General features: G+C 44.0%; 1 protein-coding gene across 1 annotated transcript; it reads left to right on the top strand.

Moving 5' to 3' along the window:
* The first annotated feature begins 1552 nt into the window (after window positions 1-1552).
* IL17RA (interleukin 17 receptor A) lies at window positions 1553-24641 on the top strand. The gene is made up of 15 exons (XM_086461251.1): window positions 1553-1690; window positions 2034-2176; window positions 7139-7148; window positions 11174-11198; window positions 13340-13486; window positions 14701-14825; window positions 15887-16013; window positions 18145-18192; window positions 18285-18442; window positions 19681-19758; window positions 20201-20276; window positions 20361-20375; window positions 21234-21335; window positions 22388-22429; window positions 23134-24641. Exons 1-15 carry the CDS (start codon window positions 1553-1555, stop codon window positions 24639-24641), a joined length of 2742 nt encoding a protein of 913 aa, XP_086317377.1.
* The last annotated feature ends 2662 nt before the right edge of the window (window positions 24642-27303 follow it).

Raw genomic sequence — 27303 nt, 5'->3', positions numbered from 1 at the left:
GTGGGCTCTCTTGTGTATTTAAGGGGCTGCAGAACAGTCTTGGACAGTCACAGCCGGCCCTGTTAAACAGTAACTTAGGAGATCCAACTGCTCTCTGTACTGTTGTCACTACAGAAATTCTGCCATGTCATGATGTCCAAAGTGTGACTCACGCATAACCACACACTTAACATTTTCTCTGCAGGATTCTTTTTTACCAAGCGTATGCAACAAAAAATGAACGCTCACAGCCTAAACACGGCGTAATTAATACACACATAAGCCATGAAGCTAATGGGACAATAATAAGTAACATACCACGCATTTACTTTTCGATTGAACAAATTTGTTTTACCATGGTTATCAAGCAATTACGCTGCAGTGCCAGCCGAGCACTCTTACTTCCTGTCACAGCACCATAAATCACAGTGTACTCCATCCAAGCACGTTGGTATGAGATTGAGCAAAGTAATGTCTAAAGAAAAAAATGTTTTTCTTCAATTATGTGTATATATGTATTTTTGTTCTCTGACTTGCATGCAAATGTCAGAACTACAGGCTTTGATGCCACTATTAATTAGTGGTGTCACAAAACAGTAAAACCCAGGAGATGACTAAAACCTGTGGATGTCATCAGCGTGAGCAGATGCAGATGGAATGGCAGAACAATCACCAAAAACCTCGTTATCTCCAAGCTCAGACCTGCCCTCCGTTAAGACGTTCGCCGCCACAAAACCATACAAAACCACTGTGCTCTCGGCTGCCAGTCGAAGCCCAGCAAATGGTTCTGTTTTGCTGAAAAGCTCGCTGAGCTGGAAACCCGGCTGAGCTCCCTGGGGCCGGGCTACAGCTCTGTGTGAAAACCATGGCAAAAACCGGGTGAAAGCCGGCTCTGGGTGCGCTGCGGCGTGGAGAACGGTGTGAAACCTGTGAGACAGCTGAAATACCGTGAGGATCAGGAACGAGTAAAATGTTTGCACAGCATTTGCAATGCATTGGATACATTTAGAATAACCCCACGACGGGAAAAATACAGCATACGCCTACAATGCTTTTTACCGGGTAGTTGCAGACCGCTGCTGATGTCGTTTGTGAATGCTCACGGTATTGACCCGAAGCTTGAGGCGTGCACCGGGAAGGATGAGCGCTCAGACCTCGGGAACCCTCCATTTACTCGTGAACGCGACGACAAACCCCGGGCACAACCAGGTTTGGCTCTCTGGCCCCACCTCTGCCCACAGAGCTCTCTCCAGCGGGGCCGCACTTCCCGCCAAGAGTCACTCGGGGCTCACAGCGACCCGAAGCGGGGCGCGGAGGCCGCCGCCCGCCCGCCCGCCCGGGGCGCAGGCCCAGTCCGCTCCTCACGGCCGCACGCTCCTAGGCGAAATAACCGACCCCCCAGTTGCATGTGGCGGGCGGGCTCCCGGGACGGGCCGCAGCAGCCGGGCCCACCGCCCCGCCCCGCGGCAGCCTCGGCACCGCCCCGCCGCGGCGGCCCCTCCTCAGGTGAGGGCCGGCACCGCCCCGCGCCCAGGTCGGAGCCCGGAAGCCCCGAGGCCCTGGCGGTCAGGCCATGGCGGGCGCGGGGCCGTGGCGGCTGCCGCCCCTGTCGCTAGTCCTGCTGCTCCTCCTCGCCTTCCTCATCCCGCCCGCCGGCGCGGCCCTACGGCTGCTGCTGGACGCCGCGCCGCCCTTCACCTGCTCCCAACCGGTAAGCGCGGTGGGGTCGGGAGCGCCGGCAGTTCCGGCCGGCAAGCGGCGGCGCCGGGGAGGCAGGGGCGCGGGGCCGGCGGCGTCCCCGCCGTGCCCGCAGCGGGCCCGACCCCTCGGTGGGGCCGGGGGTTTCCCGCTTCCCGCGGTGCCTCGCGCCGCCACGGCCGCTAGCCGCCGGTGTGCCGGGGGGGCCCGGGGCCCGGACGGGGTCGAGGAGCTGGCAGGCAGGAGGCGGCGGGGGCGGGGGTAGCCAGCCAGGAAGTTGGGATGAGGGAGCGGCTTCCCCGCCGAAGGAGCGGCGGGGTTGCGGGGGTCAGCGTGGTCTCAGTTTCCCGGGAAAGGGATGGAGGGGGGGGGGGGGGGGCGCGGTGCCCTGGGCCTGGGTCCGTTGCGCTCCCTCCCGAGCGGGGAGCAGCAAGGGCTGTGGGGCAAACGGCGCGGAGCCGCCTTGCTCCCAGCCGTGGCCCCACGTCCGCGGGGCGAAGCTGGCGGCGAGCGCCGGGCCGAAGCGGTGCCTGGAAGCGGGTGGAGCTGCCCGGGCAGGCAGCGGGGCGGTGAACGCGGACGGGACCCCGCTCCGAGCCCTCGTAGCTGGCAGTGGGTGCCCTCCGAGGTCGGTGGCGGTTATTTGCCCCGCTGCTGACCTCATCCTGGGGTGTTCAGTTAAGACCCGGTGCTTGTTTTTGTACCGTTTGGGAAGTTTGGTTGTGGTTGTTGTGGGCTGTACGTGTCAAAGCAACTGTACATAGCGCACAAATGCAGTAACTTAATGTTAAACCAGAATTACAAATACAGCAGAATCAGCCTGGCCGTGTGCTGGCCAGGAAACGCCTGTCCATACCCTCTGTGAGGGGCCGTGGCTGGGGCTAAGATTTGCTAAAACTGCGTGAAGTTACTGAGCAGGATGTGAGTCTTTGCTAATAGCTGAGGTTGCCTAATGTCCTAAATGTTTTAACCTGTTCCTTGCAGCTGAGAAGTTTTTAGGAGGAAGCCGGGAATTTCAACTGAGGGAGTAGGTAAACAACCGTTAAATGTACTTGAAATTTTGAAAAGGTAGATTTTTGTCTGCCTTTTCTCCCTGTGAAACCAGCCAGAGAGGATTTAGATTGAGAGGTGTAGATGTGGTGTCTATATAAAAGGTGGACTACCCAACCTGAGCTAACTTTGGCACCCTGAAGTATGAACTCCTAGTTGGTCTCTCTCTGGGGGTTTTGGGCCTTTGGGTTTTTTTTGTGGTTTTTTTTGTCTAAGATACATGTAAAGAGTGTGTAGAAGGGCAAAGAGATATATTGTTTTGGGGTTTTTTCTGTTAACAATAGTGGTGCGTGCATAAACAGGATAATGGGCGGCTATCTTCTAAGCTAGACAGTTTTATATGTCGTGATGCACTCTGAGCAGTCTAGCAAAGGCTGCTAGTCAGACGTATGTGATCCAAAGCGTGTCCTTTGGGATGAAAACTTTTATAATCTTATCCTGTACGCGTTTCCTATCCTTTGTCTATTCTGCCTCCTTTCCTAATGTTTGACCATATACTTAGCCCTGTTTTACCTGACCTCTGCTCTGCTGCCTTCACTCCTACTTAAAAATACCCCAAGAAAATTGTCCACTTCTGTAATTTTACTTTAGTCTGGGCATTTGTGGAGGTACAAAATGCAAAACTTTAGCAAAGCAGAAAAAGAATGTTACAGTATTGCTTGGGTATCTAACATAACCATGGGTATTCCAAACAAAGCTTGAGAGTAATACACTACAGAGTTTCTGTGAGTCCTTGGATGCTTGGGCTTTGACTGACTCTGTCTTCCTGGCTGTACCTCTTTTTTTTTTGGGCCACAGTAACTTGGTGAGGGGTTCACCAGTACATCACCGACTTTCACTGAGCAAATGCATTGCCCCACGCTCTGGGTGTGCTCGTAGATCAGGGATCGTGTAAGCCTGCTACTTTGGCCTTTCCTTTCAATAAGCTATTTTCTAAAATGCAGAGTGACTTATGAAAAATGAGTTGGCTTAAGCCCATGAGCTGCCTCTTAGAGAAGCAAATGTGAAGCTGCTGACAAGTATAGGAAAAAGCACCATCAACTGAAGTTGTGACAGTTGAAAACGATTTCCCCTTCCCTTTCTGTCGGTTGCACTGTTTTCGGAGGATGATTCAGTAACCCCTCCAATGAGTGATTGCAGTGTGGTTCAAAAGGGAAGCTGTTGCTGAGCAGGGTTGGTGAGACCCGCTTCCTTTTTCTAACCCACCATACTCGTGCTGCTGTTGCTGAGCTTCAGAGTAGGTCGGGGTGAGCAACAGCGGGGTTTTTTCAGCAAAACTCTCACGTGGCAGAGGCTGTTTTGGAGATGGAGTGGTGGAGGGAAAGTGTTGTGTCAGTATTGGTAGACAACTGTAAATTGTGAAAGTAAAACTAAATGCTCGTTAACAGCTCATCTTATTAAAATGCCAACAAATGGGCCTTATTCACTTCTCCATCAAACCTGAATAGCACAGCTGAAAGTCCAGTTCCTTCTAGTAACTGTTGTTTGAGTGTGTCATGTGCAGGGAGGTGGGGTTCAGTTTTTTTTCTATGCACAGGGGAAAAACATCCCACAGCTTAAATACCCATCTGGTTATTCACCATCCAGTGTTTAATCACTGTGTTCAGCCATTGGGCCATAACTGTTTCACCACGTGGCATGCCTCGGTGTCCTGGAGGAAGGCAGTGTTTAAACCCTGCCATCGTTCAGGGGCTGGATAGGTGTACATAGTTTGGTCTTTGAAATCTATCTTGCCAGCTTGATGGATATTCACAAAAAGTTTCTGCGGAAGAATCAATGCAACATCTTTCACAAAGATGAGGAAGACTTTTTCTGGTCCTCCTTTACATGTGTACTTGTTTTGCCTTTGCTGTTGACAGACTTCTCTCATTCCCCTGTGTGGCATCTTTTTGCTGTGTAGGATGTTACCATAAACCATGGTCACATAGTGCTGCCAAAATATTTCTGGACTTATTGGCACAAAAGCATTAGTGATCAAAACTGCTAAACTTCAGCATAAAAAGGGTTAGTGAACAAAACTACCAAAATATAATAAAACTTTAAAGCTGCTTTTTTGTGAAGAAACTTCAACTCTTGAGTTTGGATTTTATTTTGGTGAGAATTTGTATGAGCACAAGAGGAAAAATGTAGAAACTATAGAGAAAATGAAAATTAAAAAATCAAAACTATTTTGTAAAGACACTTGTTTCCTACCAGCCTTAAACAAATCATCTTTCGGCAGTTATTTCTGTAATGTGTTCATGTCCTGTTGATCCCTGATTCTCTAAGGAATCAGGAAAGGGAAACTGGTAAACTTCAAATCGGCCAAGCCTCAGCAGATATGTAGAATGGCTTATAGGCGAGAGGCAGATTTTGGAAAGCTGGAGCCCTTCCCTGTTCAGCAGCCACTCTTTAAAGGAAAACTGGATGCTTGCCCAGCTCACGGCAGTTTCTTGCTAGTTACCACAGCATCCTGCTGGGAAATCTTGTCCTCCTATTAATTTAATTGAATTGTTATGACATGGTGCTGTTAATCGGTTTCCCCTTTTTACTTTTTTTCAGATTTGTGTGATTCTCCATGGCATATGGTCTGTTCTTTTTTTATGTCAAAGGCAAGAAAAATCTTGGAAAAAGAGTGAAAGAGACAGTTGCTTAGCTTTCTGTGAAATATGGCAAGTACACATGAAGAGTTGACTGTGCCTGTCCTCTTAGGCCGATAATAGTTTCGGGCATCGCCTCACAATCATCTTGTTCTCATATTTATGCCTCACGTGTCTGTAGCTTTGCTTGGTGGGCCTGAAAGGCAATAGGAGACTGGTGGGAAGAGAACACCTCAATTTAAGCACCTTCTATAATAATGTGCAGAGCATGTTGCCTGGCTGTGGGCTCCATCTTCAGCTTTTCTGCAGAGCTCTTCGTTTTTGTTCATTTTCCTCCCATTTGCTTGTCTGTTGTATGTGGACTGACACACGTCTCAGTTCTGTCAACGCTTCTTACATGCTTCTAGCTGTATGTGGGCAAGCAGAAACAATCATTGCTGTAATTTTATTTCTATTGTATCATCTAAAGTTGTGCTTGCTCAAGTAGGGAAACTAGATTAAGTACTTCTGCTGACCACAGCTTTGTTAATGCACTCTCAATGAGCCAATGCATCAGATAAGGTTTGGGGTTGGTTGGACCTTTACCAGGGAAAACCTGCAAGTATTTCCCCTTGTGCGGAGGAGATAGCCAGTGCAAATCTGGAAGCAGTTGACTTATTTTACTGAAAAACTGTCCTTTTCTTTAATTGCTTCCTGGCTTTTGGATGTCATTCTCTGGAGTTAGACTTTCTTGGTATAAAAGTGTGCCCTCAGCTGCAGCCCAGTCCAGTTCACCTGGGCAGCATCCAAAAGGAGGTAAGGGTTTTTATGGTGACTGCTTTCTAGGTGTCCTTTTGGGTTGTATGTCTATCTACCTGCATTGTGGCTTTATCTTCTCCTTCTGTTGTCTTTGCCTCCTTATGCCAATAGCAAGGACTTTCTGTCTGGATGAATTGTTCTTCTGGGCACTTTTGGCTGTAAGGTCATCCCTGTAGCACTTTGGGGACTGGGAAGGGAGTGGCCCAACAATTGAGTTGGTGCAGGCTGCTGTGGTGGGAGAATCTTTCCCCCCTTCTTGTGGGAAACCTGCTAAATTCTTGACTAACTGGTGGCAGCTTAAAACACTCCAATGTGGTCAGCTATGCATAAAAAATTGTTACTGGCACAGCAGGTAAACAGGTAGTGTGGGGATAGGAAAAAAATATATGTAGGTAGCCTTTGAAAATCCTGAGTGGGTTTGGGGAATGGTGACACACCAGAAAAACTATTGTTGTTTGTCCCCATAGAAACCCAGTTGTTGAAAGGTAAGAGCTACCTTAATTGTCAAGTTTCAGTTCTGAAACCTCATCAACTGACTGATGGTTCCTGATTGAGCTCTTGGCTCTTTATTAAGTGTCAGAAAGGGCACAGCCTTGTTGATGCTGGGAACATCCGTTGCGAACAGTTTACCTGGGACAAGAGACCTGGAGGAAGAGAGGCTCCGTTTATATGTGGTGCTGGTTCAATATTCATATTGATCATAACACAAAGAAGGGGAAATGCAGCACTTCCTCATTGAACCATGTCTTATCTGCTAATAAACAGAAACAACAGCACTCAAATGAAAGCAGATGTCGCTGCTCTTCAAGCAAATAATAATAATTTATATAAGGGCTTTATCGTGATACAATTTACCATTACTGATAACTGCAACAGAACAAGGACAAAATGACTGAATATTATGTGATAGGTTTTAACGGAAGTCATTAAATGACAAACAAAAACCCATGTTTAGTAGTCAATTATTTTTGTTGCCTGTTGTGGGTTCACCCCACACAGCCGCTCACTCTCTTCCTCAGTGGAATGATGGAGAGAATCGGAAGGGTAAAAGGGAGAAAACTCATGGCTTGAGATAAAGGCAGTTTAAGAAGCAAAGCAAAACAAGGAATTCAGTCACCACCTCCCATCGGCAGGCAGGTGTTCAGCCATCGCCAGGACAGCCGAGCTCCATCACCTATAACGATTACTTGGGCAGACAAATGCTGTAACTCTGAATGTCTCCCTCTTCTCCTTTTCCCCCCCAGCTTTTATTGCTGAGCACAATGTCATATGGTCAGGGGTATCCCTTCAGTGAATTGAGGTTAGTGGTCCTGGCTGTGTCCTCTCCCAAATTCTTGTGCACCCCCAGCCTCCCTGCTTAGGGGGCAAGCAGTGTAAGAAATGTAAAAGGCCTTGGTGCTGTGTAAGCACTGTACAGTAATAACTAAAACAACCCTGTATTGTCAACACTGTTGTGATCACAAATCCAGACACAGCACCATACTGGCTGCTGTGAAGAAAATTAACTCCAGCCCAGCCAAAACCCCTGCACCTGTTTATTTAGGCTAACAATGCCCTTTGCATAATTTACCGAAGAAAGTCTGATTAATCATTTGAAGTGTTAGGAGTAATTTTTTTTTCCATAGCATCATCTGCTTTTGCATAGTTACAATTTATATTTTTCTCTCTTTCAGTGATTGTAGTTTAGCTAGTTTTGGTTTGGTTTAATCAGCATTTGCGTGCTTGCTTGCTTTCTAGGTTTTTGCCATTATCAAAGGATTTAGGCTGCAGATGCTAGATGGAAGTGTTCCAGGATTGGGGGGAAGGAAACCTGATGTGGGAGGTACAAAGTTGCAATAACATTTCTGTTAACTATACTTGTAACCAGGTTTTCTTAAGTCTGACAGTATGTAAATACTCCATGGAGGATTTGTCTGTACATTTGTCTGCGATAATTAGGCACCATATAATTGTGAGAGTACAGTTCAGACTAAATTGGTATTTATATTCAAATAGATCAAGTTGATTCCTCTAGTTGTGGCTGGTTTGACTTTCTGAGCACAACAAAAATAGTGAAAAATACCTCTTGCATGTCCTTAAATATTGACGTTAAGTTCATAGTTTTATTTTGCTCTTGGTTATGTTAGAGCTCCTCAGCCCCGTGCAGGGCACTGCAACACAGCCTTTGGGGCTGTTTATCCCAGGACTCCCATCGAGCAAGACCCTGTTAGTGTGTTTCCAGAGTCGTTAGTGCCACAACATAGCAGTGAGGCTGGGGATCCAACAGGGAGTTGAAAACTTCAAGCGGATCCAGGGCAAAGATAAGGGGGAAGGCTGGTGGTTTCTGCAGGTGAGTTGCTAACACCTGAGGGTCAGGGGAGACAGGAAAAGAACAGAGTGAGAGAATGGCAAGGAAAGGTTAAGCATTAACAGTGAAAAATAATCAGAATATTTGTTCTGACTGTGGGATGTTGCCTTAGTCCTAACTTAGCCCACCAAAGATGATTTCATTTTGAAAGATATAATGTTGCTAACTGGCTGGTAGGAAAACTAGTCTTCACCCAGGTTCAGTTCTCGGGCAAAGTGTAAGCTAGATTCATGTGGACTGATTGAAATGTTTCCTAAACAATAATAAAGTTGGTCAATATTACACAGCTTGGGTGTTGCACTGCATCTTTTTCAGTATACCTATCTCCTGAGTACGTCTGTAGTACTGCTTATTGGAGTGTGCATGTGTTTCTTGTGGAGGGTGCATGAAGACTGGATTTATATCTGTGTACTGTTTTGACTTGGGTAAGAAAAGCCTGGAAGAGATTTTCAGGTTTTATTTTTTTATATAAGCATGAAGAGCTTAGTGCCAAATCTGCCTGCTTTCACTCAAGGTTTGTAGGAGCTCAGATACATTAGCTGAAATGGGAGCGTTAATATCTGAAGTATTTTTTTCACTGTCAGTAGAACTCTACTCACGTTTGAAATCGGTCGCTCAGCACAGCTTGTATGACACCCGATTTCACCGGTTGCTTATACTTTGTATTTCCTTCAAATAATAGAAAGCTCATTAATTGATGTGATGTTTTGCCTCCACTAGGACTTCTTTAAAGGCAGGATGTGGTTCTGTCCTGTTATAAGCAAAGGCCAGCACAGCTGTGAAAGAGCAGTGCCCACCTTCCTCCTCAAGCCTGGTGGTTTGTTCCCGGCCTCTCCCATACAAGCAGGAGCAGAGGTGCAGCAGAGCAGAAGGGCAGAAGATCCGATTCACAGCTGACCTCCCTTCCACCCCTTGAGTCGGTTCCAGGCTGTAGCTGGGTGCCCGCATGGTCACACACATGCTCGTGCCAGCATGCCCCAACAGGGCAGGCTGCAGTGCTGGGGTGTAAGCGAAGGGTGGTTTAGGGCTGTCCCTCTGGCAGTGATGCTGCCTAATGCCAGCTCGGGTGTCTGAAACCTCAGCTTTCCGTGCCACACTGCAGGGCATATTCACTACCGAAAAGGCACAGTTGGCTTTTTCGAGCACCCATCCCTGAAAAGGTAAATACAACCTTGGGTAGCCATGACTACACCACATTAATAAGCTAAACCCCAAATACACTTGGACTTAACCTTAACAAGTTGCAGAGAGGTTAAAAACCCCGCTGCCTTGCCTCCTGCACTGGAATGAATTAATTATATTGTGGCAACAGTGTGATAATAATATCCACTTTTATATGTCAAGGCATAGGAAATGGGTGGGAGGAAACCTAGCCCTCATCTTGATTTATGAAGCCAGTGAAAACTTCAGAGTTCCTTATCACTAGGTTATTGCATCCCATTAACCAACCAAGCTTATGTACTTTTTCCTGGTGACCATGGGATCTTCCAGTATAAATTAAACATATCTGGGGGAAACAAGGCAGAGCCCACATTGCTCTTTTGGCTGCTTCTTTTTGTTCAGGACATCTTTATCCTTAATATGTAAGAGTCTAATTTTGATTAATTTTTTTTCCCTTCATGGATTGCTGTTCAAATGTATTTCTAGAAAGTAAAACCACCATGTCCCACTTACAAGCCTGGTACTTACTAAATGTTGTCTTTTCCCTTCCCTGCCTCTTATGAGGCATCAGGAAAAAGACCGGCCATAATGGATGCAGCCTTTCTGTGCAGGCAATACAGGACTGTTCGTCGCTGTGTACTACTAGTCATTTATTGAATTAAGTTTTTCGAGTGTCATTGCATAGTGGTTTTGAACCCAGACATGAGGTGAAGGGGATGCCTTGCAGTAGGCAGTATGCAACCCAGTACCTCAGTGGCAAGCCTGGCTGCAGAGTGCTCGTGTTTCCAGTCAGATGGGCTTAGACCTTGCAAGCAGTACGAGGAAGGTCAGTGCTGGGTAGCAGTACCTTAAAGCAATGGTGTTTAAAAAACAAACACATCTACTTCAAGCAGTATTTTCATGTCACCCTGGTTTCTCTTTTCACAGCTGTGGATTTTGGAAGATTTTTACTGTCATCATCTTGCGTTTTTGCCTCTCCAATTTCTTTCAATTATTGCAGCTACTACTGTCGCACATGCAGTTCAGATGTACACAGGTTTCATGCCCTGTGTCCTTTAGTTTTCTGATTAACAACTTTGTGCAATGTTTCCTGATGGTTAATTCTTCTAGTTCGTAAGCATCACTGTTCATAGAAGCACAGAATGGTTTGGGTTGGAAGGGACGTTGTAGATCCCCTAGTTCCAACCCCCCTGCCATGGGCAAGGACACCTTCCACCAGACCAGGTTGCTCAAAGCCCCATCCAACCTGGCCTCGAGCACTGCCAGGGAGGGGGCAGCCACAACCTCTCTGAGCAACCTGTGCCAGTGTCTCACCACCTTCACGGTAAAGAACTTCTTCCTTATATACAATCTCAATCTGCCCTCTTTCAATTTAAAACCATTACCCCTCTTCCTGTCACTACCCTCCCTGATCAAGAGTCCCTCCCCATCTTTCCTGTAGGCCCCCTTGAAGTACTAGAAGGTTGATGAATTGTTTTCTTCCTGCCACAAAGCAGCAGCAAATTACTGTCAATCCAGTTTCTATTCTGAGAGTAATATTCTTGTTTCTTTCCCCCCACAGGATTTAAACTGCCTCGTAAGAAACAGTAAGTAATTTTTCTTCATTACAGTTTTCTCATCAGGTCATGCCTTTTCATTTTTTAACTGGTTTCATACAGCAAGTTCTTTCTACTAGAATGAGGGATGTGAGGTGAAGCATAGAATCACAGAATGGTTTGGGTTGGAAGGGACCATGAAGACCATCTAGTTCCAACACCCCTGCCATGGGCAGGGACACCTTCCACCAGACCAGGTTGCTCACAGCCCCATCCAGCCTGGCCTTGAACACTGCCAGGGAGGGGTCAGCCACAGCTTCTCTGAGCAACCTATTGCAGTGTCTCACCACCCTTGTAGTGAAGAACTTCTTCCTAATATCTGCTTTGGGAGTTTTTGGTTTGATCCATAATCAGTTCCAGCTAAAAGAGGAAAGGGAGGTTAAGTCTTTTCCAGGATGGCGGTGGGGGATGGGGTGGGTGAAACGCAACCCAACTTGTTTAGTTTCTATTTGAAGCTGGGACGGTCAGTCTTTAAGGAAATGGGAATTTTAGGACAAGTTTGCCAGTAAAAGTTTATTACAAGTTATTATATCTGTGATAGAACTTGATGAAAAATTAATGTATGAACTAGAATTTAAAAAGGGGCATAAAGGGGTGCAGCTGAGAGCAATTAATGTAAATTATTTGGTGTAAAGTCTAATGACTTGATCTTAAAAGTTTTTTCTAATATAAACGATTCTATGATTTGGAAAAGGAAACTAGAGTTACTGTAAGTCTCACTGAACAAATATTTTGGATGTAGCAGGTGTGAGGAATCAAGTCTTAGCAATGGCATACATCTGAAACACTTTAGTACAATTATGGGTAATGCTCAAAAAACCAAAAAGATGAAAATGTCCTGCATTCGCCTGCTGGGCACACAGCGGCATCTGGACAGTGGGGCAGAATTCCTTGGCCTCTCTTTGCAGTTGTTCTAAGCAGGCTCGTTTCTGCCTCAGTGCCCAACCCTGTATGGTACTGGCACAAGTATTTTTGTAGCCATGCTTGGCATACCAGCTCAGGGAGATGACTATGCTGAAAATAACCAGATTTTAAACTTTTTTGGCAGGAGAGGGATTGGGTGGGATTGGATTGGATCATATTTCCTCCTGGCAGATGGCCATTGGAATACAGCTTGACAACACAGATAAGCCAAACTGGAGCTCCACCATTACAATGCTGCCTTATTTGAATATTTGGTTTAAGTTCTGCCTTATGGTTCTTGTTATGTTTTTCTGCTCTAGGGAAAAGACTTTTTTTTGATGCTTAGTACACTCTTTTCTGAAAGCTACTTTAATCTTACCAGGTTTTCTGTAGGTGTTTTTTGGTAGAATGGGCATTTGAGGATTGTCTAATTGCTTCCTAAGCCTTAAAATCATGCTGTTACAAGAAGGGATAGTGCCCACTTTACACTGTTCCGCCACTGACCCAGCAGAAAAGACTGAAAGTATACTTCAGGGGGCCTGGCCATGCTATTTTTAATATGTTCCAATAAGTCAAATGTCTTACCGAAGTCTAAATAGATCATGTCTGTCTAATGTCTGTCTAATGCCTGTCATACCTGATTTCATTTTCTGATCACATTACCGCAAGGACCAGTTTTCCCTCACGCTGTATGAACTACCATAGATTATTTTGCTGTCCAGAGAGCTCGTTAATTTAGGTTAAAGGCATAACAAGCAGTTGTCAGAAGCTAAATGCAGATAAATATAGAGATTAGAAGACCATTTTTAAACAGAAAGTAGTTAACTATTGGAACAATTTCCCTGAGAATCTGACAGACTTCTTGCCATTGGAGGGCTGGAAATTAGTATTAGTCTTCTAACATAGGTCTGTTTTGGCAGCAAGGTATGGACTTGCTGCAGGAGATACCGAGTAAACTTATTTGACCTGTTTAGCCTGACTACATTGATTGTGGTAATTACTGATGGACTTTAAGGAAAACAGGGAGTGTAAGTTACTAGAGTGAATGAGTTCAGAATATTACAAGCAATTTATAAAGTACTTGCGTGCTGAAAACTGCCTTTCTGAACTGTGAAGCAGTCTTTCGCCCAGTTTTGCCCTCTGAGTAACCCTGATCTGAAGGGCCGACTGTAATTCCAGTTAAACTACCTCAGCCCTGCTCTGAACAGTGGTTTTCTTTTGCTGGACAGGTACCTGCATGGAAGCAAGCTGGCAGCAGGTTCCCACATGGACTCCTTCTGCTCCAAGCAGTCTTCACGTCTCTTATGACATTTTCCGTCAGGTGGATGGAAAACTGCTCCCTGTGCTTCGCATAGAATGGAAAGTGGCCACTGATGGTGAGTGGTGGTGGTTTAATGTGGAGCAGAGGAATAAGGTGTGAGGTGGTAAGGTTGGGGAGGAGGATTATGACTTGAAGTCTTTAGCTACTCTAGTCACGAAAGCAGACCTTTGACATTTGAGGGTTTGGCTGCTTCGTTTTGTTTGTTTTGGGGGATGTTTTTTGATTTTTCTTGATGACTGAATCGGGTCTTTGGGTGTGCTGGGTATTCAAGAGTTTCAAATGTTTCCACTAGTACGGGATAATGACATTTAAAAATGTGAGAAGCAGATAAAAATGGAATCAAGTGGCCCGCACCTTTACCACAGTAGTGAGGGGAGAAAGGAGATTCGCACTGCAAGTGTTGCCTTTTCAAGGCATAGTAGTGACTGCAACTCATGTTGCATGTCTCATGCAGGGGAGCTACATCTACGAACTGAACAAGTGAGAATTAATTTGAGAGAGCACAAATAAATTGTTCTGTTAACCCAGTGCTAGTTAGTCTCATTTCAGGTAATCTAGTACTTGTAAATTAGGTTCCCTATATGTACTTGTGTCTCAATAAAGGAATAATTGTCCTATTGCTGGAGCCTAAATGAGTACCAGTAAGGCAAGTTTTCTTGCTCTCCAAATATCTTTGTATATGATCTTTCCCTTGCATGTTCTTGTCCACGGTTTTGTGCTGATTCAAGACAGAATTAAACACATTCATCTCTTCCTTCTGCAGGGCCTGTGTCTGAGGGCTGTATAGAGTTGCTATCTTAGTATACCTACAGGAGTGTAGAAGCAAGTGTGACTCAGGTGACCCAGTCATTTTGTGTAGCTATGGTTATAAACTTTCTCATTGGCACTGCCTGTACCAAAATAAAAGCGTATTTGCTTTGGTGCCCAAACTGCATGAAGCAGCTTTGAGAGGCAGCACTGAGCACAACACTGAACCTGTGGCACTGCCAGGGGGTCTGGAAGAATGAAGTTGCCTTCTACTCTGCCCCTTTGTTTGCACAGGTGGAGCTCTTGCCATGCAGAACAACCTTTAAGCTGAACGTGCTGTTAGCCAACTCTGCACGCTCACTTTTTCATGGCCAGTTATCTTTGTGTTGGGATCCCCAGTGCTTCAAAGGAGTAAGACTGTGACAAGAGTAGGCACAGTGATAATCTCTGTGGGGGCTGCAACCTCTACATGTGCAGATGACAAGAAAAGACAGACATCTCTCTCTGTCCCTGTGCCTGCAGCTAGCATCCGGTATCTCCAAGGGGCAGAGCTGGCTGTGATGCAAGTGAATAGCAATCAACAGATCTGCGCCCAGTTTGACTTTCAGAACAACTTGCCGCTTCAGGTCCGTCCGGATGGAGGCCGGGTGAGTGCAAAGGGCTCTAAACTACTTTTTTCCTGGCCCCTGGGTTTGCTTCTGCCTTCACTGTCATACAGTAAGGTTATTGATTAAAAAGTACAGACTGGTTAGAGTTGATGAACCAATCAAGATATTGGGCTTGAGACTTGCTGTCGTTTCCAGTTTGTTTTGCACTTGTGTAACTGTGTGCAAACTGCTTACTTCCCTTGGTTTCTCTTTCAGTCTTCCCATCCTTCAGGTTTTAAGAATTCTTGCTCTCGGTGCCTAGCACTTGTCATTGTTCTGGATGTTGCTTAAAGCAAATAATTGTAAGAGTGTTAACATTCTACTTGACAGCCATGACGTACATAGCCTTCGTAACTCGACCCTTCCTTTTACTCACTTCTTTCTTGTGCTGTCTTGCTGTGGAGGAAAGCACCAACCTTGGGAGTGCTCCTTCAGCTTACACTTAGTCTAGGAAACTCCTCAGAAAAACGTTAGGCAGCCTCAGCTCCCTTTATGAATAATAGGAGTCTGGAGCTCGTTGTGTATTGTGCAGAATTCAGCCATAGTTAGCTTACCATCTGGATGCAGTGCCTCTCCCAGAATTTGCACAGCATTGCTGATGTGGAAAACAGTATAGATTTAAGAAAATATGTACGGAATGGTCAGGTACAGAACTATATGAATACGTAAGTGCAATTCTAAATGCTTAGCACTTGCACAGCACTGCAAGATTCATACTAGACTAAAATTTCAGTCTCAAAACTGTATATTTTAGCCTAATCTCCTTTTAGTTCAGGGTGTAATTTAGTGGAAATTCCACATAGTTTTTTGGCATAAGACTATTGTATCAGTTCAAAGATCCCAAGAAATAATTGTACTTTTCTCATTCCAAACAGAAGAATTTGGGACAGACCAAGGGACTGGTACATTTGATGCATTTGAGTTCCATCTTTTTATAGTTAAGCTTCAGAAAAAGGGTCATATGGGATGAGGGAACACAGTGGAACAGGGCCAAGTTAGCTGTTAATTTCAATTCCTTTACAGAACAGTGTTCTGGTTTTAACTCCTTGTTTTGTTTTCAGTGGAATTTCACTTTTGACCGTTTCGAAGTGGAACCTGGCCAGACTTACCAAGTGACTGTCTACCACCTGCCCAAACTGGGTGTAGCTGGAGACTACAATTGCAAGTCCACATCTCTCACAATGCCTGGTAAGAGATGCTGTAGTTCACTTAGGCCCCTTGAGCTTAGGACTGTGATGGTTTGTGGACCTGTGGTTTGGGTTTTTTTCCAGACCAGATCCATGAACTGTGAGCAAGTTTGGTAATAGGGTGACAGTATTATAAAATCCTGTTATTCTTTCTGAATACCGCTGCTAGAAAGTCCATGGTGCTAGCCTTATCTACAATACCCTTGTGGTACACATCCAAAATGCGTGTATCGTTTGTGCCACAAGTCATCATAGAACCGTTCAGGTTGCAGAAGACCTTTGAGATCGAGTCCAACCATCAACCCCACTCTACCAAGTACGCCCCTACACCATATCGCCAAGCCCCACATCTAAACACGTTAAGGGGTGGTGACTCAACCACCTTCCTGGGCCAGGCCATCCTTGTTTCTGGGATCCTGTGTCCAGAAGTTTGTCCAGTCTCTGCTTGGAATAAGGTGCATGTGGAGGGACTACTCTGTGAAGGACAGACCCTTTGATTCTCGTTGACTGTAGTTCCTACGTGGAAGATATTGCTATAAAAATTTCTGTATGCTTTCTAGAAAGATGGAGAAAGCCTTGGACTTGGGCCTCTGATGTCTGGGAAATTGCATTTGTAGCTTGTCAAAAAGCCATAGCTACAGCTACGGCTAAAGAGAAATCCATAGTTAAACTTGAAAACTAGTATAGGTGCCCCTCTGAGGATCTGCTTGAAGGTAAGTTACATCTCCTGGATTTTGTTGCTGAAATGTTCATCAGTGGAGTAGGCACAAAGATATTTCCTCTACATGAATGGGGCTGTAGAATAATCTTTCATGTTCTCTGCAGGCTGTTGCTGCTGCTTTTACTTAATTTGACACCTTTTGAAGTTGCCCTTCTGCTTGTGGAAGCTGGAAGTACAGGCCAGAATTTCAAAATCAGAAGGAGTTAATTTGACTTCTAATACTAAATTTTAGACACGTGAAGTTTGATTTCAAAGGCACAGTTAGGCGTAATTTACCAAGAAACATGATAGAGCTGAGTGCCTGACCCTTTCCTGTGTATGTGGAAATTTTCCTGTAACTAAAAAGAATTTTTGTTGTTTGCACCAAAGATGCTGAGCATCTGCAGTGTCCTCTGACTGAACGGACTAGTTTATAAATATCTGGCATTCAATACAGAGCTTGAAAACTGGCTCATAATTTTCTTCTTAACTTGCTTATAGTTGTCAACATGACTTTGTAGTTATAAAATGGCAAAATATGTGGTGTGTCAGTCAATGTGAGCTGGAAAAGGAGAGGGGGCACTTGGTTTTCAGCCCTCTTATACTTTCTTGTACCTGGTCACTCTAAGAACTTCCTGGCTTTTGTCTTCCACTGTTCTTCAGAAACCTAATACATTGTGTCAAGCTCAGCAGTTGGAGGGAGCTTTGCTGATTAGAGCTTACGTGTGAATTACAGGGGCACTGTAAATGTTCCAGCTTTGAAAATCGGAAGCTTATCGTAGGCAATGTTTTATTTCAACTGTTTGGGCAGGGAGTTGTTCTTGTTCTTTTCCTTTGTCCAAACCCTGGAGAAGAGACACAGTTTAGGCTGAGACTTGTAAATCCCACACTGCTAAACATTGGGTATGTAACTGTATTTGACTCTGAGGAAAGTCACAAAGAGCAGTGTCACTCTGATAAAATGAAGCGAAGAGAATTATAGCTTTGAAAGAGTGTTTTGGGACCAAGAAAGATTCCAGCCTCCTAGTTTTCCTGGGGCAGAATGCTTTTGGAGGCATCTATTGCTGTGGTATTCTCAAAGTCCAGAGATTAATATGAAGTTTTAATTCCACTATGACCCTCTCTGCACAAGTCTTACATTAGGAAGGGTTGTCAAATATTACTGTTACAATAAGTATTGTGAGTTTTCAGTCTTATTATCTCTGTTCTAAAAAAAAAAAAGCAAACACCATAGCATCAGCAGAGGGGCTAGTTTGTACACTGGAAACCAATACTATTCTGCTGCAGAATTCTGCTATTGCTTTGGAACAAAGGTCTTTACTCATGAAGGAGGGCTTGGTTAGGTGTCTAGCTTCTGATAAGAAAATGCATATTTTTTTTCCTAAATGGAAGTACAATGTTTCTGACTAGTCACTGATGGTCTTTCTTGCAGACTGCAAGGACTCTCTGATGAAAAGAACCGTCCCATGTATAGAGACAGGTAAAAGATACTCTGTTTGAGTCATGTAGGTGCTCTGTTGAAATATTTCTGACCGTTGAGAAGTTTGAGAATCTCATCTGCACTACTTCCAGGCAGCTTGTGGGAGCCCAGGATCCAAGGTAAAATTCTAGGTGATACAACTCTGCTTGTGAGCTTTAACCCATGGACGGAGTCAGCCCGATACCAAATTCATGTGGCCAGTTTCCTGAATGAGAAGAGGTGTAAAATGATCACTCGTGATTTCACTGAGGTAATTACCTTCCTAAATGATAACCTCTGTGGTAATTTAGACAAACATTTCTCTAATGGTTGCTAAACAAGGACTTGGAGCTGTGATGTAGGAGGTGTCACAAACACACCTGAACAGCAATTTTCAAGGAATTGTTTTCACAGAATTTTAATTGCCTTTGGAAGGAGGAACTTTATTTCAGGAATTTGGTGGATAAAAGATCAAAAAGAGGTTTTATAATGTGTGGAGCAGTCTGTAAACATCTGCAAAGAAAACTAAAATTTGATATTTGACTATCTGGGTTTTATTACCTTTGTCAAGCCAATGCCTGGAGGATAAGACTAAATAAATCAACCAAAATTGTTGAAGTAATTTATCAAATGTGATGGGGGGGTGTTAATTTTTTTTAGATCAAGAATGAGTGGTTTTGTAACAGATGTTTCAATCAAACTGAGAATCAATTCCTGTGGGTCTTGCAGGCGGTGTTGTTGAGAAGCTCCAAGTAGATCCTGAGTGTCTTCTGACATATGAAATGTTCCCCTTCAGGCATCTGAGGGAGGAGAAATGCTCAATATTTGCTATTGGTCCCCGCCCTTCCTTGGGGGAGGGCAGATATATTGTCATTCTGTTTATTTAATCTTTTCATTCCTTCCACACTTAAAACCCTTTGTACTGCATGCACCTTTATGTATTAAGTTATTACTGACACAGCTGGTACACAGCTGCTGTTACTGGTACAGCTGTGTGAGTATTTCCATGGTAGAGGGCATATACTTCCTTTTGGGGTATGTATCTGCTAATCACTGAAAAGAATATATTTAGCTTATCATGATATTGATTGTATACAGCAGGTAACAAGGGCAACTTATTTGTCTGTTCTAGTGTCAGAAGCAGCAGTGTTGACAGCTGTTTCTAATTAAACAAGGAAGCTTATTATGTTTACACATTAAATAACTGAAGAGACTTACATTGTTAAGAAACTGTAAGTTTAAGTTAACACATTTGAAGTTGTACAACGTACATCCTTAATTGTCTCCTGTCACCTGTGCAACCTTAGCCTGCTGTCTTAATTGTATTACTGTGACTGTCACGTGGGACACCTGCAGCGATGGTGGGCTGCTTGTTCTTAAAAAAAAAAAAAATTCTGGAATTTCTGGTTCTTTAGACCACTCCATATTCTCCTGTCAACTCCTTTTCTTTTTTTCCTGCTTTCATTCCAGTTTCTTCCTTCCCTTGTAACTTGCATCTAATTTCTGCAGGGTGGACTGCAACAGCAGGTGAATGTCACAATCAGAATAGAGAAGAACATCAGAGCTTGCTGCAACTACGAAATACAGGTAGGATCTCACTGTCGTCCCTGTGTCCTTCCTTCACCAACAATGCAATGTGCAGCTTAGGACTGTTACGGGGTTTTGCACACTGTTTTGTCCTGAGATTGGCTAATGCCTAATTACCTGTATTAGGGAAATGAGGATTATGGCTGAAAGAACAATTAGGGGGTTTTATAGGTATTCCTTGTAGACGGTGGCTCTTCCTTGGTATAGGGTTGCCAAGTCAGAGACTATGGCGTGGGAATGGCAAGTGTGCAACCTCAGGAGCTCGCTGCCTTCTTAATGTATAGCGTAAGAATTCTTGGTTAATCTTGTTTTCTGAAGGGAAGTGGGAATTCTGTGTCCCTGTGCTAAAATATAGGGAATGTTGAGGCAAGGGGAAGGTAAAGTGGGGAACAAAATTGCTTTTAAGAATAGCTTCTGTTTCCTGTATTTATTTCAACTGCAGATTCAGCCATTCTTTGTGAACTGTGGCACAGACTGTCTGAGACATTCTGCTTTCATCCCATGCTCACCAGCTCCAAGTGAGAACTGCTTTTCTGTAAATTAGATTCCCACTGTCTTACAGATGAGAGCTGAATTTTTAATGTAACTCTTGTCTTTTGCAGGTATAGAGCCATCAGGTAAGAAGTTCTTCCAATACCCTGAAACTTTTTTTGCCGCTTTTTTCCTGTCATATAGAATAACAAATGGTCCTCCCTGGGAATGACCTGATGGGTAGGAAATGTCCTCTTGTAACACTGAGTTCAGAATGAATTGTGTTAAAGAGTTACTTCACCATGATTTAATGAGGCAAGTATTTGTATGCAGTGTGAACCTTCAAGAGCAATTTTTTTAGAGATACTTCACTTGCATAAAATTCTTTGAGAAGCAGTTTTGACAAGAAGAGCCTTAATATAAAATACTTTCTGTCACTTTGCTCAGTGTTAAAAAATTTGCATAATATAAAGCAGCTTTTGGAGAGAATAGCTTGCATATATTCATTTTTATGAATGTCAAGATAAATCGTGTGCATAATGATTTGACATCTTTTTTTTTTGGCTGCAACAACACCTGTAAGAAGTTAGTTTGCCCAAGATTTAAAAAGACCCAAAAAAACACCTGTAGATTGAAAAAAATACATGACCCAAAATGGTGATTTTTAATTTTTTTTTTAAGATTGATTACATGGGCAGCATGCCTGTCAAAGCTGGATAAACATTGCTGTTTAGGGGAAGGTTATTGATCTGTGTTTTCAGTGTGCTGCACATATGGTTCTTTGTGGAGCAAGTTTATGGTGTAGATCATCATCATGAAAGCAGGAATTCATTTTGAGAAGTGACCATGGTATGTTGTAAGGAGGAAGTGCTGGACTACCCATGGTTTTGGGCAGAGCCAGGGTCCTTCTCCCTTGACCCCTGCCGCTCAGGAAACTTCTTTCTTTGGCAAGACTTTTATTTGTTTGTGCAGAGCAATGTCTGAGCACGGTTTTTGTACTGCAGGTGATATGATTATATGGCTCTACTGGTGTATCACTGGGATCTGCGTGTTACTGGTGGGATCAGTCATAGCAGGTGTGATTTGTATGACCAAAAAACGAGCAGGTAAGACTCATACCAGCTAAGAAAAGATTCGATGCTAAACCTATATTTTTCCTACTTCTGTACCTATTCCTATTGCTGTTCCGATGTCTTGCCGCTGAGGTAATGCCTACGTAAACACCTTCTGCATTACGTCACGGGACTTGTAACATCCCAATACCATCCACCTAGTCAAGTAAAGCCTTCCACAGGTTATGCTGTCTGATACTCCATTTTCATAGCGCTTCAGAGGAGAGGTCACGACGGGGAAAAAGGATCCTTGATAGTTCAACCCTTTGTTTCCTGCAGATTGCTACAGATATCTTTTCCATTTATTTTTCTCCTGCATTGCCTAAGTGTTGCAGAACAGAAGCTTCCTGTTTGTTCAGACTGTAATCTTTCCCCTCTCCCCCATAGTCTCTACAAAATTCATTTTTATACTATTTTGAGCTTAAATAATGTTTTTCAATTAAGAGTGAAGAAGAAAAACAGGACACAGAGGTTGACATTGAGCAGGTTGGAAAATTGGGTACTTAAGGACTAACTCCTAGACTTCTGTGCTGCAACCATGAGGCAGTTATCACAGGGAAACTGTGCAACTCACTGGTTTTCGTTCAGGGGTTTGTTTTTTTTTTTTTTACCTGAGAAGAGTAATTCAAAATCTTTTGGAAAATTTCATATCAAACTGATTTATAAGATTTAGCTAGGGATGTTTTAGTCACCTCTTCAGAGAAGCCTCTTAAGAAAAAGCTATCTATAAAAAAGCCTTTTCTCCTTAAGGAGGGGTAGCAGAATAATTGGGGATTCTGTACTTCGTGAGGCTGGACAGCTCTGGGGAAGATGGGGAAAATTGATTTTGAGTGCATTCCTTCTCCTCTCAAAGGGAAAATGTAGCAAAGTACATAGCGAAATTGGCTGTAGAAGAGTACTCATTTAGTAGATTTTTTTTTTTTAATTAGGCTTTTCTCTCTCCATGTCTTTGCACAGTTAAAGATTATTTTTTATTGAACCTAATCTTTGGAAGGTGGTGTCATGTTTTCAGAACTGACAGTGACTTTTGTCTCGCTCTCTTCCAGGACACCGGCGAGGGAAATGCAGCCACAATGATTTGCAAACTGGTAAGGTGTCCTGCCTGTGTTTTATCAAGCACACATAATGCATTCTGAAAGTCTCATGCAATTGTCCAGAAGGGGCCAGCACACTCTCATAGTCTCTGCTACTCTATAGGTGCTTCTCAAAACCAAAAGATAGCCTTAGGATCTTCCTGTTCAGCTAAAAGAAACTTTGGCAAATATGGCATTGCAAATTCCATATACAGATGGGAGGCAATTGCTTTGTGAAGCGTTGAGGCATTCGACCCAACTGAGGCTGTACTGGCAAAAGAACCTTTGCCAGTCATCTAAGCCATAGCAATAGGAGATTGTTTTGGGGTGGGTGCACCCAGCTCTCCAGCAGAGAATATAGCTACATTTGCAAGCCTCTTGAAGCTGTTTTACTTTTGTGTGGTGAAATTCCATGAGCCATCCAGGCATTGTTATAAATCCTAATGATTCTATGTGGGCGCGGTGGTATTAGGTAGACAGTTGGACTTGATGGCCTTAGAGGTCTATTCCAACCTAATGATTCTAAATCAGAGCTCCACTGTCTGGACTTTCATAGGAAACTTCTGCAGTGAGATGTTGCCTGCATATGTTGCTGAAATAGCTTCAAAACTGGTAGTTGCCAGAACCTTTTGTTAATATTCTGCTATGTTGGTTGCTGCTGGCGTGAACCGTTACAATTTCAGGAATGTAGCTGAGACGAGTATTTTTCTGTGTTTCAGCAGCACCATATACCGACCTTCCTCTGCCACCCTTGAAGCCCCGAAAGGTTTGGATTGTGTACTCTGCTGATCACCTGCTGTACGTGGATGTGGTGCTGAAGTTTGCTGAGTTCCTGATGACGGTCTGTGGCACTGCTGTAGCTTTAGATCTGCTAGAAGATCATCAGATTTCAGAGTTAGGGCCATTACCCTGGCTTACTCGACAGAAGAAGGAAATGGAGGACCTGTCTTCAAAGATCATCATCTTATGTTCGCGAGGCACCCAGGCCAAATGGCAGGCCATGCTTGGGAGTGAGCCTGTGTGTCTCAAGCAAGATCAGCAAAAGCCAATGGGAGACCTGTTCACCCCAGCCTTGAATTTGATCCTGCCAGATTTCAAGAAGCCAGCCTGTTTTGGAATGTATATAGTCTGCTATTTTGAGGGGATAAGTAGTGAGAAAGATATACCTGATCTGTTCAACGTCACATCCAGGTACCAACTGATGGACAAGTTTGAGGATATTTATTTTCGGATTCAGGACTTGGAGAAGTTTGAACCTGGGCGCATCCATCGAATCCGGGAAATCACAGCTGAAAATTACATCGATACCCCTAGTGGGAGGAAGTTGAAAGAAGCAGTACAAAAGTTCAAGAACTGGCAGATGGAGCACCCAGACTGGTTTGAGGGTGAAACCATCTGCTTGGATAATGAAGAGGAGCTGCAGTCCCTAAACAGAGAGAGCCAGGTGGATTCGTTGCTAAGTGAACCGGGTGGAATTGTGAAACACCAGCTGCACCTACGGGAGCCTGATCCTAACTGCTGTTATGTCATCAACCTCCACATGCATGAAGGTGAAAGTAGAGGCTGTAAACTGCAACCTCAACTTAATCCGTGCGGGGATCCACCTTCTCAGACTATGGTCCTTCCTATGGATGAGGCTCCTCTAGTTCAGGTAGTGGAGCCAGTCTCTTCCATGGAAGATAGAAATATACTTGGCCATCGTGTGCTGAGTAATGAGGACTGTATGGAAGGAGTTCCTCTTCTGGAGACAAGCTTTCCAATGAGGAATAACATCATCCTCCACAATGACTCTGAAGTTTCAGCAATAGATGACCAGAGTCCTGCAAACCTCTCGGGTGAACTGAGGCACTATCTGAATGGACTGATGTACTCTCTTTATCAGCAGAGTGTCATTCCTTCAGAGCCATCTGTCTGCCAAGAGGAGGCTGGCAAGCAACAGCAGTTGGTCTTTGATGACCAATGCAAAGACCAAAGACAGTCAGTGCAGTCAGACCAGGGCTACATCTCTAGATGTTCTCCTCTGCCTCCTGATGACCTTGTGGAGGAGGAGGAGGAGGAAGAGGAGGATCAGGAAAAACAGGTGGTCTTCCACGAACTCTCTCCAGAGGTCTTGAACAGTCTTAAGAGCCTCCAGCAGCGACTGTTTCTCCAGGACATTCAACAGAGCTCTGACTGGGGATATCCAGCTGAGGTGATGGATATCAGCCAGTCTTTGGAGGACTGTTAGGCTCTATCAGGGACCTGCTCCGTTTGAAATACAAGTATGGAAGCTGCCTCCATGCACAGTGCTGAAACTGCACTTCCAACACCGTCCTTGTACTGTAACTTACTTACTGGTGGGATCTTCCTGTCTGCTGGGAGGCAGGATTACCCAGCAGACTGGTAACGTTGCTTACAGTCTCTGGAGAGAGGCAATGAATATTAGCCGCCCCTGTGAAAGAACAGGCGGTAGTTCTGTTCCATGGGGAAATGTGTTACATTGAGTCCTCACTGATGGATGGCAGAAAAATCATTGTGGCTCATCCACTTGTGCCTTCAAAATGCCCTCCAGCTGTACTGGTTCTATTGCACTGGATAAAAGTCATGGCCAGGGCTTGGAAAATAGATTTAGATAGCATGGCAAAATTTGCATTGCCATTTTAATATACATTTTAAATATTTTGTTGTAAATACTGTGTTAAAGATGTGTGCCTTAAACTTCAGCTAGGTTAGGGCTGTCCCTACTTGGTCGATATGTGTGTCTGGAGATTTTTTTTTTCTTTTGCCACTCATTTGTTCATTTGCAACTGCATTTCCATGGCCATTCATAAATCAAGTGGAGTAACTGAGCAGTAAGTGGGATAAACTTTTAGTTAGGAGTGTCCATAACTCTCCCTACTAGGAGGTATGTGCTTGGAAACCAGCAGGAGGAAGAAGAGGGAGAAGGGGGTAATGGAGGCAAAAATGGAGTTTGGGCTGCTTATACAATTATAAGAAGGATCTGGGGCTGCATACAGAATTACTGACTCAGGGGAATCTATAATGCACTGCTGCAGTACTGTTTGCTTTTGGCCATCTTAGCACCAGGAAGACTTGAACTGAAGATGTAGGTAGTGACACACAATTAAGGAAATGAAAGGCTGTTTTGGAGGGGAAAAAAAGTGTAGCTTCAGCAGATGCTGTTTTAGAGTGCAGATAAGTGAGCTAAAATGAGTGTAAGATGTACTTACGTGGGTATAAGCTCAAGCACAGGTAGTTCAGGTTCACCATCGTGAAATACTTAATAGACTAAGGGGTTCGTCTTCCAGGAGCAGTGATGGTAACTGTATCAATTCCAGTGTTTTTAAAAAAATTGGGCTCAAGGCACTAGAAAAAATTATTCTCTGCGAGTGATTGCATGTTGGCCCACATAGCACTGACTGGGTAGTAGACTAGTGAGGCTGGTGTTTACCCTATTTGTTATCACTATTTCTGTGGTCCAGCCTGCTGGATAACAGCCTGTGAGATGTGGTTACATCCAGGCCTTTCTTGTTTGTGTTCAGACAAGCTTGTCATCTTCCTGTCCTTCTGAGTTTACTTGTCAAAAAAATCTTAAAATAATTTTATTTCAGCTTTTTAAAAATCTGGTATTTCAGAATACAATCTGGTTTTTTGACTTTCAACCAATATTGTATTATGTCTATTTTACAATTTTGTTTATAACCTGTGTTTTGTTCCTTAAATTAAAAAACAAGAGTACTTTTTGATGTATTTACTTAAACACTTTTATGTCCTCAATTCTGACTTAACTCCTTATGTTAGTTTTGACTTGGATTTCTATAAGAAATACTGAGAGCCAGAACTAAACTGGCTGACAAATGCCAAAACGTTACTGCAAAGTGTTGCAGCTGCATCCCGTTGAGCTGGATACAGCTGAGGGCCCTCACATGTGGGAAGTGCATGGTCCTTCAAAATGGATGTTAGAGGGGAGATGTTTGTAACTTCTGTGTGGGGCTGCTCAGTGCGGCAGGACTGTTAAGACAGCTTGCTTTCTCTGCGGCCAGATGCCTGAAAAAACTAACAAAGGGACGGTCCCTGTATAGATCCAAACTTCAGGCCAGGTGCCACCTTCGTTTCCACTCTGTACAGGACCTCACCCAACAGGAGAGCTAAGGAAGAGGCAGCTGTGATCTCAGTGCTTCTCCAGCGAGAACACATTTCTCAGATTATGTGAATAATTGTCATCTTGATGATAGCACTTCTTAAAGTTTCTTTTATCTTACAGCAATTAACATGTAAATCTGATATTTTTTTTTCCCCATGAGCATTTTTCAAGTGGTATGAATTCCTATAAATCATTTAAATAGGAAGCTCAGAAGTGTCATCTGGATTTTCTTGCCTTAGTCATTCCTTTCTCAAATAACTCCCTTGGTGTAACAGCTTTTAGAATTCACTTCCACTTACAAGAAGTTTGTTTGAGGGAAAAATCCAGACGCTATTTTAGCAATCTAACATGAGGAAATTGAGTAACTTCAATGCATCGGTTGGTCCCTGAATGCAAAACTGAATAGCCCAGCAAGACTCAAAGGAGGGAAATAAAAGAGGAAAATCAGTCACAAGTTTCTAATTTTATTTTAACAATCTTGCTTTTTAAAAAATACAAGTTCTGAATAATGTCAGGGGATGCCAAGTGTCCCTTGGCCACAGGCCTCCTCTCTCACTTCAGTTTCCCCTCCTGGGAGTAGTCATCTCTTTTGTCAGGATAGCAAACAGAGCAATAAAATGCCAAATAGCCGAGTTGTGTTACAGAGCTTGTAACAGAACCCCGAGGGATGTATGTCTTAGTGTGGCACAACTTCGTTTAGCAAAGTGTTATTAACCTGGACCACTAATTTAATGTTGGCAGAACATGCAGTAGGTGTGCAAGGTGC

Source organism: Leptosomus discolor, chromosome 1 (genome assembly GCF_034619465.1).
Source record: "Leptosomus discolor isolate bLepDis1 chromosome 1, bLepDis1.hap2, whole genome shotgun sequence".
NCBI classification, from domain to species: domain Eukaryota; kingdom Metazoa; phylum Chordata; class Aves; order Leptosomiformes; family Leptosomidae; genus Leptosomus; species Leptosomus discolor.
The sequence above is the reverse complement of the archived record's forward strand: the minus strand, read 5'-3'. Positions and strand labels throughout refer to the sequence as shown.